The 14441-nt window shown below is 38.5% G+C and overlaps 1 protein-coding gene across 6 annotated transcripts in view; it reads left to right on the forward strand.

Moving 5' to 3' along the window:
- Window positions 1-14441, forward strand: part of CHL1 (cell adhesion molecule L1 like) — a 239844-nt gene that overhangs the window by 202108 nt on the left and 23295 nt on the right. For all 6 annotated transcript variants that reach the window (XM_083354273.1, XM_083354272.1, XM_083354275.1 and 3 more), the window contains 4 exons: window positions 771-841; window positions 9975-10194; window positions 13201-13316; window positions 13602-13806. In XM_083354273.1, the coding sequence (XP_083210399.1) occupies window positions 771-841; window positions 9975-10194; window positions 13201-13316; window positions 13602-13806 (612 nt within the window). The remainder of the gene's footprint in view (window positions 1-770; window positions 842-9974; window positions 10195-13200; window positions 13317-13601; window positions 13807-14441) is intronic.

Raw genomic sequence — 14441 nt, forward strand, 5'->3', positions numbered from 1 at the left:
TTGTGAAAATTACTTTTTCGTTCTTTAATGAAAATGGCTAAATCCAATATTATTTGTATGGTTGTTGTTTTTTCTTTCCTCTGCCCTTTTCAGAATTTTGTGACATGATTTTCAAGTATAAATGACAGACACATACAAAACATGTATTGTATTGTATGTATGTATGTGTATATTGAGGGAAGGTTAACCAGCAAACATGTTGGAAAACTCACTTGCAGAAGTATCTATTCTAGAAAAAGAAAGTTCAAATATAACTGTTAGAAGAAAAGCAAATTAGTACAGGTGTTAATATTGAAGGTTTGGAAATTGTAATTTACAAACTGATTTCCTGAAGAATGAATCTCTCTTTAGCTGTATCATATCTTTCTCTCTATCATCTCACTCTCTCTCTCTTAGTATTTTAAAATTGCCAGTATTTTAAAGACAAGTAATTTTAGTTATTAATTTTTCTCTTAGCCCTGTCCAATTCTGAACATGGAATGCTTGTTTTCCACAAACATTTTTTTTAAGATGAGGGAAGGGACTCTTCAAGATTAGTTTTAACTAGAGTTGTCAAATCAATTATGATGCATCATAAAGACCATAAATAAAACATGAACATATAGTTGAGCTTTATGTAGGATTTTAATCTTCATTTAAAAATTTAAAAAAATATTTAAATTTAAATTTAAAGGTTAAAAAACAATCTAAAATATTGTACTGCTGTTCGATATATTTGTAATAGAGAGATTAAATAAAAATTGCTTAATTTAATTATTCTTGCACTGCAGCTCCAGATAAGAACCCAGAAAACATTAGAATTGAAGCTTCAAAACCACATGAGATGAACATGACATGGGAGGTAACAATTTTATATAAATGTTATTGAGCTTTTTGTTATTTTTATTTATTTTATTTTTTATTTTAATTCCTTTTATATCCCGCCCTTCTCAGAAGACTCAGGGCGGCTTACAAGCTTAGCAGTAGCCTTCATTCTATGTATATGCCTGCTTATTAGGGCTTTCACACACACCCCAAGTGGCATTATTACAAAGTCAGCTTAATTGCCCCCAACAATCTGGGTCCTCATTTTACCTACCTCGGAAGGATGGAAGCCTGAGTCAACCTTGAGCCTGGTGGGATGCGAACCTGCACTAATTGCAGGCAGCTGGTGTTACTTAAGGAGGCATTAGCCCACTGCTCCACCAAGGGTGATATGTCACCCAACTTTTAAATAAGCTCCAGTGCACACAATGGGATAACATTTGACTGAATATATAAGTCATGGTTAAAGAAAATGCTTTGAAATTGCATTGGTAGAGTAGTGAGGGTAAATGATGAAATTGTCACATTTTAAATTCATGCTAAAATTCCACCTTGCCTTTTCTTTGTTATTATTTTCTGGCCAATAATTATAAATTGTAAATTTCTCTTAAAAATTATCTGGAGGTCACTAAGAATAAGTGAAATTTACATTTATTTGATCAAAATACTGCTGCTTTGGATTTTCTCTTCCCCCAATAATAATTTTACAGACAGCTTCATTAAGTATAACAATTCCTGGCTGAAAATTTAGAAAGAAAAGTCATAATATAGTGCTGTGTGGACTTATGGACTTAAAGTATGTGTTGAACTAAGAATGGGTATGTAAGCTCCTAATTAACAACAAGTTGTCTTAGAGATTGCCTAAATCTTTTTTTTTATTGAAAAGTTTTAGCATACATTTTATCTTTAACAGTCCCCCCTCCCCCTCCCTTCTCCCTCCCTCCCTACCCCTCTCCCCCTCCCCCCCCCCGACTTCCCAGAGCTAAGTACAAGGCATAAAAACAAAAAGAAAAAACAATCATAAACACCCATATGCTAACAACCATAAACTCTAAAATCTATCACTCTCTGGCTCATATAGGATAATACAAACACTATTAATATTAAATATATATAGAAAAAAAGGGAAAAAAGAAAAAGAAAAGGAAGACTTATTCAAATGCTACATGAAACTTTTTAGTCTTATATTTGTTCTGGATATACTCAATCCATTTTCTCCATTCCATAATATAACGTTCTTGCGAGTGATCTTTCAAATAAGCCGAAATATTTGCCATCTCTGCCAGGTCAGAAACCTTTAAAGTCCATTCTTCTATGGTCGGCAGTTCCTCCTTCTTCCAATACTGACCTATTAAGAGTCTTGCTGCCGTAATTAAATTCAACATCAACTTAGTGTCCACAACCGTAGCATCTGTAATTATTCCCAACAAAAAAAGTTGCGGACAAAACTTTATCCTTTGCTTGAAAATCTTCTGCATATTCCACCAAATTTTTATCCAAAAGGTCTTAACCTTTTTGCAAGTCCACCATATGTGAAAATATGTTGCATCTTCATCTCCACACCTCCAGCATTTTGGCTGATAATTCGGGTACATGCTTGCAAGCTTTTTAGGATCTAGATGCCATCTATAAAACATTTTATAAAAGTTCTCTCTTAAATTTTGAGCTTGTGTAAATTTTACGTTCCTCACCCAAATCGTTTCCCACGTGTCCATTGTAATAACTTCTTGGATGTTTTGGGCCCATTTTATCATACAGTCCTTAACAAGTTCTGTTTCTGAGTCAATCTCTATCAATGCAAGATATATCCGTTTAATATGTGCTGATCCTTGATTTCTAATTTGCTTTATCAGATTTTCATCAGTCATTGTAAAACCAGTTTTCTGGTCTTCTTTCCACCTGGCCCGTAGCTGAATATATTGAAACCAAGTTTGAACAATCTTCTCATCTCGCAAGAGGCTGTATGGTTTCAGACACCAGACATTTCTTTCCAAGCTTAAAATCTCCTTATACGTAGTCACATCATGTTTAAAACCAACATTTATATTTTCTATTGCGTGTTTTGGAATTGCCCACAAAGGTATCTTACAATCTAACTTATGTCTATACTTCTTCCAAACTCTCAGCAATGCCTGTCTTAAAATATGCACTCTAAACACATTATCTACCTTCTTATCATACAACAAATATGCATGCCAGCCAAACAGCAAATCGTGGCCCTCAAGATTTAATAATCTCTCTTGTGTCAAATTAATCCAATCACTTATACCTGCTAACGCATCAGCTTCATAATATAATTTAAGATTAGGCATTTTAAGACCACCTCTTTCACGAGTATCCTGCATAATCTTAAGTTTAACTCGTGGCCTTTTCCCTGCCCAGACAAATTTATTGATACCTCGCTGCCATTCCTCCAGATTAGAATCTTTCTTAAGAAAAATTTAGGCAGGACATTCATTTTCACTGCTGCGATTCGCCCCAACAAAGACAATTGCAGTTTTTCCCAACTCTCCATTTCTTTTTGAATTTTTCTCCATAATTTTTCATAGTTATTTTTATATAATTTTGTATTAGAGGGCGACAGAAGCACCCCCAAATATTTGACCCTTTTAACAATCTCAAATCCAGTTAGCCCTTCTAAAAGGGCCTTTTGCAATGCTGTCATGTTTTTAGCCAAAATTTTAGTTTTTTGTACATTAACTTTAAATCCAGAAACCTTCCCATATTGCATTATTATCTCCATCAGGTCCACAACAGAGCTCTCCGGCTGGGTCACTGTAACAACCAGATCGTCTGTGAACGCTCTCAATCTATAATCCTGATCTCTAATTTGTATACCCTTAATTCTTTCCGAGTTCCGTATTTTTACCAATAATATCTCCAATGTTAACACAAATAACAAAGGCGATAACGGGCACCCTTGCCTTGTACCCTTCTCAATATTACATGCTTCTGTCAAGCTATTATTAACTATTATTCGGGCTGTTTGTTTTTGATATAATGCCCTAATTGGTTGCAGAAATTTATCCCCAAAATTCATTTTATCTAAAACTTTCATCAAAATTTGCCAGTTCAATTGATCAAAGGCTTTTTCAGCATCTAAAAAAATTAGCGCCGCAGGGATCTGGTTGTTCCTTTCCAAAAATTCCAACACATCAACTATATGCCTCACGTTATTTTTCATTTGCCTACCCCTAATAAGCCCAGTTTGATCCCCATGAATCACCTGTTGCAGAACCCTCATCAATCTATTAGCCAACACCTTAGCAAATATCTTGTAATCTGTATTTAAAAGTGATATCGGTCTGTAGTTTTTTACTTGAGTAACATCTTGGTCTTCCTTCGGAATCAAAGAAATAAAAGCAGTTCTCCAAGACGGAGGCACCTTTGTTGCGATGAGCGACCGGTCAGGGTTCTGGCTTCAACTCTTAGAGCCCCTTAACAGGGGTGGGAATTTAGAGGGACCCTCACAAGGGTGATCACCTTGAATATGGAAGGATCTTTGCCCTTTACCACCGACCCAGTATGCCGGAAGTTCCAACGGTCATACTTGGGAACTGCGATGATTAGAGCAGAATCCTAGGACAAACTGAGACACCAACACAAGTTTGCTCAAGGTGAGAGCACAGAGTGCTCGGGGAAGATGTTATGCCCCCGAATACCTCTGGACACTCTCTCTTTATTAGGCTGTTTCATTTGGGAGGGGGGAAAAACACTCATGGAAGGTCAAAGGGGAACATAGCTCATGGTATACAATTGCTAATGAAGAAAGCAAGGGTCATTACAGGAAACAATAAAGCATAGCTTATTATATTACAGAGAATACAAGGGTTGTCATAACTTGAAACATAACTTGAAACATAACTTGAAACATATAAAAGACAAGTCTTTGTTATAAATGAAGCAAGGAGCAAAGGTTTATCACAGGAAGGCAGAGGCCCTATCTTGAAGCAAGGACAACTTCAGGAAAACTATATACTGGGCAATTTAAATGAAACAAGTCTTTGTTGTATACACATGTGAATCAGAGACAGGAATGTGGTTGTAAATAAGAAAAGAGTTTTATCACCAGAGGCAGAGATGGAAGCAGGAATGTGGCCTTACAATTGCAGATTTGGAGAAAAGGCAGAAGTGTTAAACTGAGTGCAGGAATGTAACTTTGCAAATGGGGGGGAAGGCAAAAGTGTTCAAAGAAGGTCTTTTGCAGGCAGAGGAAAGCAGATTAATATAGGAATTAAAAAAGGTCTTTTGGGATATAGGAATCAAAAAGGTCTTTTGGGAGTCTGGGATTTACACACCTTTCCCCCTCTCTGGATTATCTGGAACAATTCCTTTAACGGTTTTATCAACTCTAATTGTAACTTTTTGTGTAAGCCGCAGTCAGACCATCCGTACCTGGCGCTTTATCCACCTTCAACTCCTTAATTTCTGTAAGAATTTCTTCTTCTGTAATCAATTGATTAATCTCATCTTTTTGTACTTGCGTAAGAACCGGGATGCTAGCATTCTCCAAATATACATCAATGTCTTTTTCATTAATCTTCTCCTTAGCATATAATTTAGAATAAAAATCCACAAAGGCTTCCTTAATAAGATCCTGTTGAAACACAACCTTTCCCTTATGTTCAATTTTGTCTATATTAGAAGCCCTTTGATTTTTCCTTAGTCTGTAAGCTAGCCATCTACCTGGCTTATTAGCATTGCAAAAAGTATTATGCCTGGCAAACCGCAAATTGGTTGCCACCTGGTCAGCCATTAGTTTATCAAATTGTCCTCTTAATAGCTTAATAACCTCCTTAGTCTTCACATCCAATGGATTCAAAATCAAGGCCTTCTCTTTTTCCTTAATTTCATTCTCCAATTCTTTCCTTCTAGCTTCCAAAGTACGTCTGTGTTTATTATTCATATATATCAACACCCCTCTCATATAGGCCTTGCTAGCATCCCAAACCATGTCCATAGAAGTATCCTTATTCATATTAATTTCAAAAAAATCCTTCATCCACTGTTTAAATTCTTCCACATTTTTCTGATTTCTAAACAAGTTCTCATTTACGCGCCACGAGCGCCTATCTCTATTGTCCTTATTGATCTCTAACCATACTGGACTATGGTCAGAAATAGCTCTTGCACAGATCTTTACCTTCTTAATCCTAGAAAAAAAATCGTTAGTCAACAAAATGAAGTCAATCCTGGAAAAAGATTGATGTCTATCAGAAAAAAAAGTATAATCCTTTTCATGCGGGTGTGTGTCACGCCAAATGTCTCGCAGTTCCAAATCATCCTTCATTTCAAAAAAAGATTTAGGCAATCTGGCATGACACGGAACACGTTTAAAAAAACCAACCTTATCCATCTGTACATCCAAAACACCATTCCAGTCCCCCATAAAAATAAACGATTTGTAATCCAACTGAGTAAGCTTTGTATGAAGTAAACTAAAAAAGTCAGCTTGTTGTTGTTGTTGATTAGGAGCATACAATCCAACTAAAAGCGTTTTTTTGCCTTCTAGCAACAAATCTATCATAACGTATCTTCCATGCTTATCTGCTTCAATTAAGTCCGCTGTTAAAGCACTTTTAACAACCACTCCATTTTTCTTATTCATTGCAGAGGCGACAAATTGCGTGCCCAACCTTGAGTTCAATAAAAACTTTTGGTCCATAGCCCTAATATGCGTTTCTTGCAAGCATATAACATCAATCTTAAATTGTTTTAAATATTGAAAAACTTTCTTTCTCTTCTGAGGCGAATTTAGTCCATTAACGTTCCAGGTTAGAAACTTGTCATCCCGAAGCTGTTGGAGCACATCTTTAATAGCCCCTCTGTCTCCTTTGGGCCGCGCTCCTCCCACTTCCTCGCTGTAAGTACGCTTTGAAAGTTCCATAAACTTCTGCTGGTCTTGTTCTTTTATTTGTTTTGCTCTTTTTAAAGCAGCACGCGTCACCCTCTGCTCTCCAGCATCAGCCAACGAAGTTATAGTTTGATCCCCTCCAGCACCATTCTCCTCTGTCTGTCCATCTTCGGCTTCTTGAGGTTTTCCTTCTCCAGATCCCTTTGCAGCTTCCAGAAGTGATAGTGGGGTTGCTTTTAAAACATTATTGTAGAAATCACGCGCCTGTGACACAGTAACCAGACGGTATCTTTTACCTTCATGCATCACCACCAATCCAACTGGAATCTCCCATCTAAACCTTATATCACGTTGCTTAAGTTCCTGCACAAGAAATGCAAAGTCCTTCCTTCTCCTTAAAATCTTTGGAGGAATTTCCTTTAAAACCAACACTTCTTGGTCAGCAACCACTACTTTAGTATCATAGGCGGCTTGAATAACTTCATCTCTAGTTTCTCTCTTTGCAAAATAAACCACCACATCTCTAGGTAGCTTTCTCTGTCTAGCAATCCATGAGTTTACACGAAAGACTTTATCCATGCATCCCTTTATTTCAGATGCTGGCTGACCCAATACTGCTTCTAGAGCCTCAGAAATCAGCTGCTTTAGGTCTTCTTTGATATTTTCTTTTAAGCCTCTGATTCTAACAGCATACTGCATCTGATGATACTGAACAAGACTCAATTCTCTGTCCATTTTGTCTCTTAAATCTTCATTCTCCAATACCTTTACTTCTAATATAGCATTCTTTTGAGTCAGATCTTCCACTTTTTCATCCAAACCTTGCACACATTCAGCCACACTTTCCACTGTAGACAAAATGTCTACCCTCATCGCACTGAATTTCTCTTCCATCCTCTCTTCTATCCTCTCCTCCAGTTTCTCCAGTTTCTCCTCCACCTTTGCCAACTTATCACCCAGTGTTTCTAAGATTACCTGGGCTTGTTTTTCAAGAGCATCTTGTAAATCCTTTGATGTCAATGCAGCAGGAGGAAGCAAAGCTTGCAACGATGTCTGTTGCACCGGGGAAGTTCCAGCACTCTGAAGAGTTTTTGAGGGAGGTTTAGCCGACATCTTTTTACTTTCACTTGTTGCGCACTTTCACTTTAAGTTTAAAAAGTCCATTAAGCTAGAGAGTAAAAATAAAAGTCCTCTTCACCTTATCCTCCTGTACCGCTCTGCCTGCTCCTTTTATTCCAGGGTCTTTCCTTCTGGCAGGGGTGGTCGCAAACGCCTGGCTCTGCTTCAAGAATCCCGGAGCAGAGACGCTGAACAGCTGGGAGCAACCCAGGCTACGGGGGAGTTCAATCCTTCAGCCGCCCAAGCTTTAAGCTCAGGCGGCCCCGGAGAACTCAACCCCTACCTGGGGCCTCACCCCCTCCTCTTCTCCTGGGGAGGGGGCTTCAAATCTACCCGAACAGCTGATCGGCGCTGTTTCGGGTGAAAACAACACAGCTGAGCAGCGGGCAGCCCGAAACGGCTGTCTCCGGCGCCGCGCCGCCACCGGAAGTCCCAATCTTTTTTTTATATATATATTCTTTTTATTTGAACTTTTATTTGAACTTAAGGATGATTTGGAACTGCGAGACATTTGGTGTGATACATGCAAGAACTATTTTTGATCATAGTTTAGTTTGGTCGGAGATTATTAAGATTAACAGAGATAGGCGCTTTTGGCGTGTAACTGAGAATTTGTTTTGAAATTAGAGAAAGGTGGGAGAATGCAAATAGCAGGTGAAAGTTTTTTTTTCTTTTCCTTTTTTTTGAAATTAATATGAATAAGGACTGGGATTAAGAAAATTTATTTTGAGTAAAGCTCTTTTTCTGTTTTCCTCTTTTTTTTCTACTTTATTTGTAATATTAATATTGTTTGTATTCATTTTATATGAGCTAGAGAGAGATAGAATTTATAGTTTATTGTTGATAACATAGGGGTGTCTATGTTTGCTTTTCGATTTTATACCCTGTATTTAGCTCTGGGAAGTTGGGGGGGGAGGAGGGAGTGGGGGAGAGGGATAGGGAGGGTTGGATAGGGGTGGGGGAGGGGGGATTAAAGTCAAAATGTATTGTAAAACTTTTTAAATAAAAAAAATAGTGCTGTGTGCATCATTAGTATGGTTCCTGAACTGTCCTGCCAGCCAGGTACATGCCTTCTAGCCTATGAATTGCAAAACTTGGTTAACTATTTTGCATTTATTCTCTTAGTTTGGTATTTTCCTGAATTTCCTGTGAATGAAGTCACAATACTGGTTATTCAGACAAAGTTCCCAAAAGTCTTTAAAAGCCTGGATTTAGTCTCAGGCCTAGGGTTATTGTGCTGGGGGAGGAGAGGCTGGCATGCCTTATTTAAATGCCTACTGTCTTGTTTCATTCTGCTTGTGTTTTTAATTATTTAAATTAGTGTTATATTTTATAAGCCACCCAGAATTCACTATATTAAATAAGAATAATAATGCTATAATTGAACTTTGCCATTTATTGAGTAAGCCCAGTGCTTTTTTTGTAAAAGAAAAGGTGCCGGAACTCACACATGTCATACAACCCGCCTTGCCTACCCTACAAGGTTCCATCCAAAAAAGGTGCCAGAACTCCGTTCTGAACGTTCTATGAGAAAAAAAGTCCTGAGTAAGCCAAAAAACACTAATAGGCTTTGGATAGTGAGATGGGCATGATACAGATAAATAAATACATTTGCCTTGTTACAGTATCCCTTTTCCAATTTCACTTTTGGAAGAATTTAGGAAAGTGAGAAGTTAATTACATTTCATTCTTTGATATGTAGAAAGATAGCATTATAGATTTTTCAAGATTTAAAGGTGTCCATAGGTGTCTGGACAATTTCAAAATGGTGATTGCAACCAGGTGATTTAAACTGTGCTCCTTTTTGCATATGTGCATTAAGTATATTATGCATTTTAAAAAGATGAGCTTTCATTCCTTAATTACCCTCCTGTTTTGACATCATTAACTACACTGCGGATAACCTATTTACAGTCAGTTTTGTTATATAAATTAAGGTTTCTTCCTTGAAGAATAAATAGTGCTGTTGATGGTGTTGGTGTTGCAACATTTGATTCATTTTAACAGAATAACGAAGTTTGGAAAGGACCTTGGAGGTATTCTCATACAACCTCCTGCTCAATCAGGAAGTCCTATACCATTTCAGACAAGTGGCTTTCCAGTCTCTTCTTAATACACTCCAGTGTTGGAGCACCCACAACTTCTGGAGGCAAGTCATCACACTGATTAATTGTTCTAATTTTGACTTCATTTGCAGCCATTAAAGCCCATGGAGCATAATGGACCTGGTCTGGAATACAAAGTGAACTGGAAACAGCAGGATACCAATGAATGGGAAGAAGAAACAGTGCAAAAACATTTCCTAGTATTGCAGAACACCCCTACTTTTGTGCCTTATGATATCAAAGTCCAGGCAGTGAACAAGTATGGATCTGGCCCTGAACCTAATATAATTACTGGATATTCAAGTGAGGACAGTAAGTAATGGGAGATACAAACAATCACCTATATATGTTTTTTTTTTAAATTCAAAGGTACTGAAAGGTGATCTGACTGGTGGAAATTATATTATGGATAAACATTCCTCTATAGAACATTATCACAGATCAGTGCTCTGATAATATTAGTAACCTTGGGAGTTGTTTGAAATCCTGCATTTTTCTGGGTTTATCGTCAGAATTGCCAGACATAACAAGAGACCTGATGTGTCAGGAAACAGGCCCATCTAATGAGGTACTCTGGGTCTGTCTATGGAGATTCTCAGCCATCCAGTTCATGACTGTCTCAAAGGTGGTTTTTCAAGAGGCAACTGAACTTACTTGTTTTTCTCTGAAGAAGCTTCTGGACTGGACTGGACTGGACTGGACTGGGGTGGGATGGGATGGGATGGGATGGGATGGGATGACTCATAGTGGCCAGATGGGCATGGCTGAGTAGGCATGGCTGGGTGGTCACAGCCGGGTCACTGAGACTAATTGGGCATGGCTGGCTGGGCTTGGCTGACTCAGTATGGTTGGCTTGACACCACTTACTTGGCATGGGTGACTCTGAAGAAGCAAAGTCAAACTTCTGCTGCCTTGACAGATCTCTGGAAATCAATAAGAGGAGGAAGGGGAGCAGAGCTCCCTGGTCCTGCATGAGGGAGGCTGGCCCTTCTCTTAAGGGACTCCACATTTCCAAGTGTGCATGGTAAGGATTCGAGACTTTTATCCACATCTGAGCTGGCAAACTGCCAATCATGCCTGGGTTTGGGATTCCTCTGTGGATAAAAATTCCATGGTTCCGATAGATGAAACCATTTAAAAGAACTTCAAGGCAGAGACTTCTTCCTTAAAGAACATTTTATTTAGGAAACTTAAGTATTGACACTTACACAGGTGAACCCAAGACTGAAAACCCCTCCCTCAGGATACAAAGTAACAAGTTTCAATTTCCACCCCAAATTGCTGTCATAAATCACATTCACCAATTATCTCAAAACGTGGGCTCTCCTCCTAGCTTTTCAGCCCGCCAAAACCCTTATCAGGACTGACCTTGATTCTCACACAGAATCAGTATTGTTATGGCTAACTGAGAAACTTAACATCCCCCCTTCCCCCCCCCTTCATCTAAAATCTCTAAACCAAACTGTGGCAATGAAGACAAGATGAAAAATAGTTTCAGTTCAGTTTGTTGCAACATTGACAAAAAGTCCCCAAACTTGGAATGTGGCTGTGTTTGTCCATGTGCTTGGCTGCCAGCAGTTTGGGCAGGCGAAGAGCTTGTGGGGCACTGACTTGTCATCGAGTTAGCTGGTGTGATTTGTTCTGTGCCAACCCAACCATCGCAAGTCGATAGCGCTGAGTCAGCTGCACCTACCCAGCCATGCCTACCTAGCTACCTGGCCATACTGAATCAGCTGTTCCAAGTGAATGGAATCGAGCTGGACACGTCCATCCAGCCATGCCCACCCATCCATGCCCAGCTAGTCATGGTAACCCAGCTGCAACCACCCAAGCATGCCTGCCTACCCAGCCACGCCTACCTGGCAGCTTTGAGTCATCATAGACCCGGACTGGAATGTGAAAGCAACCATCACTTAACACACTTTGCCCATGATTCAATAGGTAGTGAATTGCCATCAATATTAGTATATCCTGATTGACTATGAACTTGTCTGGCCTGTTGTAAAACTGTCAATTGTCACTATTGCAGTCAAAAATTTATACAATTTCCTTCTCCTTTGCTTATACACATACTCATACTCATGCACATGAACACTTATACTAATATAAGAGCTGGAAAAATGGCAAAGAACCTGAAGATATATAAGATACAGATATATATAAGATATCCCATACAATGTCATAGACTGGCTCAGAGAAATAACGTTAGATATTCTAACATAGTTTTACCTACCAAGGATTTTTGGGAAATAAAAAATGCCCACCTTCTTTTCTTTTCATCCTGCGAAATAAAAGAAGATGGCTGTAAAGAAATTAAATTAATGTGCAATCAATAGCCTGAAAGATCTTTGTACAGCATTTTTATTTTTATTTTTTATTTTTGTATTTATTTGTATCCCACCTTCATTATTTTTAGAAATAATTCAAGGCAACAAACATATCCAATGCACCTCTTCCTGTTTTCCTCACCACAACAACCCTGTGAGATGGGCTGGGCTGAGAGAGAATGATTGGCCCAAGTTCACCCAGCTGGCTTTCATGGCTCAGGTGGGACTTGAACTCACGGTTTCCCACTTTCTAGCCTAGTGCATTCTGAGAAAAAGGGGGAACATATAAAAACACAATATTAATGACCTTGCTATTTTCAAGAGTATGGGCAATAGTTAGAAACAAGAAATATACAGGATCTTGAGAATGACTGCACCTGCTTAGAAAGCACAGAAATCTGATTAGCGACTGGAAAAGAAAGGGAATGGGAAAGACAGATTTGGCTGACTTGAACTAAACTCCAGAATGATTTTCTTGTTGCAGTTCCTATTTGTAGTTCATAAAGTCGAATTATGTTTGTTCTAAGGCATGTCCCACTAACTTCAACTGGAGTAAGTCCCAGCTTAGTGCATCTAGCTCTAATACATGCCCGTAGATTAAGGCTTAGGCTAGATGTTATCAGATATATTGCGCTACTATTATCGGCATATGATTATATGTGTGGCTTTTCATTATACTGCCCCATCATTTTAAATCCAGGTTATCAAATGGCTGTCACAGGCCTAAATCTAAACCCAGAGGAGTCTCCGCTCCGTTTATTAATGTGTTAATGAAGTGTGGGGAAGATACCATATCTGTCATTTCAGAATTGCCTGGAGCAGTCTGAAATTCTAGTCCATTAACTCTCATTCACTTCCAAAGGAGATCCTCTGAGATTGAGGATGATTGAATGTTATGCTAAACTTACAATGCAGGTAAGCACAAAGGAAAAACCTACTACCGTCTGCTGAATAGAGGATATATATAAATGTTGTCTTCTTCTGTGTTCAGTTCCAGAAGCAGCTCCTTCAAATGTAATTGTTCAAGTCATCAATAGCAGTCTGGCGAAAGTCATCTGGTCCACCATTCCAAAAGATCGGGTCCGTGGACACCTTAGAGGATATAAGGTGGATATTGTTCTCCCTGTGCTTTCCCACAGTTTACCTCGACCCCTTATCAATATGCTTTTGAAGAGTGCTTGGGTTTGAACATCAGTTTAAACAGATCGGTATAAGAACTAGATGATGCATTTCTACAAAATGCAAGCCTATTTATCTAATTTTAACCTTTGGCTATGTTATGCATTTGTGTGTTTGTGTGTGTGAGTCTCTCTGCGCATGCATGTTGGTGATTTAGTGGTGTGAATGCTGTCAAAGAGTCACATCTGCTCTCTGCAAATATCTCTTCTGCAGGTCAACTGGTGGAAAATCCGAAACCGTCTGGATGAAAAAAATCATCACCCAGAGAAACACTCCTTGACATTTAAAGCAGACCGAAATGATGGAATGATTCCTGGTTTAGAGCCTTTTAGTATTTACCACTTAACCGTCTTGGCTTTTAATTCCAAAGGAAATGGACCCGAAAGCATTGCATATGAATTCCGAACCCCAGAGGGAGGTAAAGTTGGAAAAAAGGGAGTGGGGGGGAATAAAAAAGGAAAGAATAGCTAACTTTTTTTTTTATTGAAAAGTTTTAACATACAATTTTTCCCTTAAAAATCCCCCCTCCCCCTCCCTTCTCCCTCCCCCCCTTCCTCTCCCCCCTCCCCCCCTCCCCCCCGACTTCCCAGAGCTAAATACAAGGTATATATATAAAAAAAACAATCATAAACAACCATATACTAACAACCATAAACTCTAAAATCTATCACTCTCTAGCTTATATAGGATAAAACAAACCTTAGTAGTATTAAATATATATAAAAAAACTAAGATAGAAAAAGAAAAAAAGAAAAAAGACTTATTCAAATACTACATGAAACTTCTTAACCCTATACTTATTCTGGATAAACTCAATCCATTTTCTCCCTTCCATAATATAACGTTCTTGCAAGTAATCTTTCAAATGGGCCGAACTCTTCGCCATTTCAACCAGGTCGGAAACCTCTAAAGTCCACTCTTCTATGGTCAGCAGTTCCTCTTTCTTCCAGTACTGACCTATCAAAAGTCTTGCTGCCGTAATTAAATTCAACATCAACTTAGTGTCCACAACTGTAGCATCTGTAATTATTCCCAACAAAAAAAAAAAAAGTT

This window comes from Vipera ursinii (assembly GCF_947247035.1).
Source record: "Vipera ursinii genome assembly, chromosome: 2".
NCBI lineage: Eukaryota > Metazoa > Chordata > Lepidosauria > Squamata > Viperidae > Vipera > Vipera ursinii.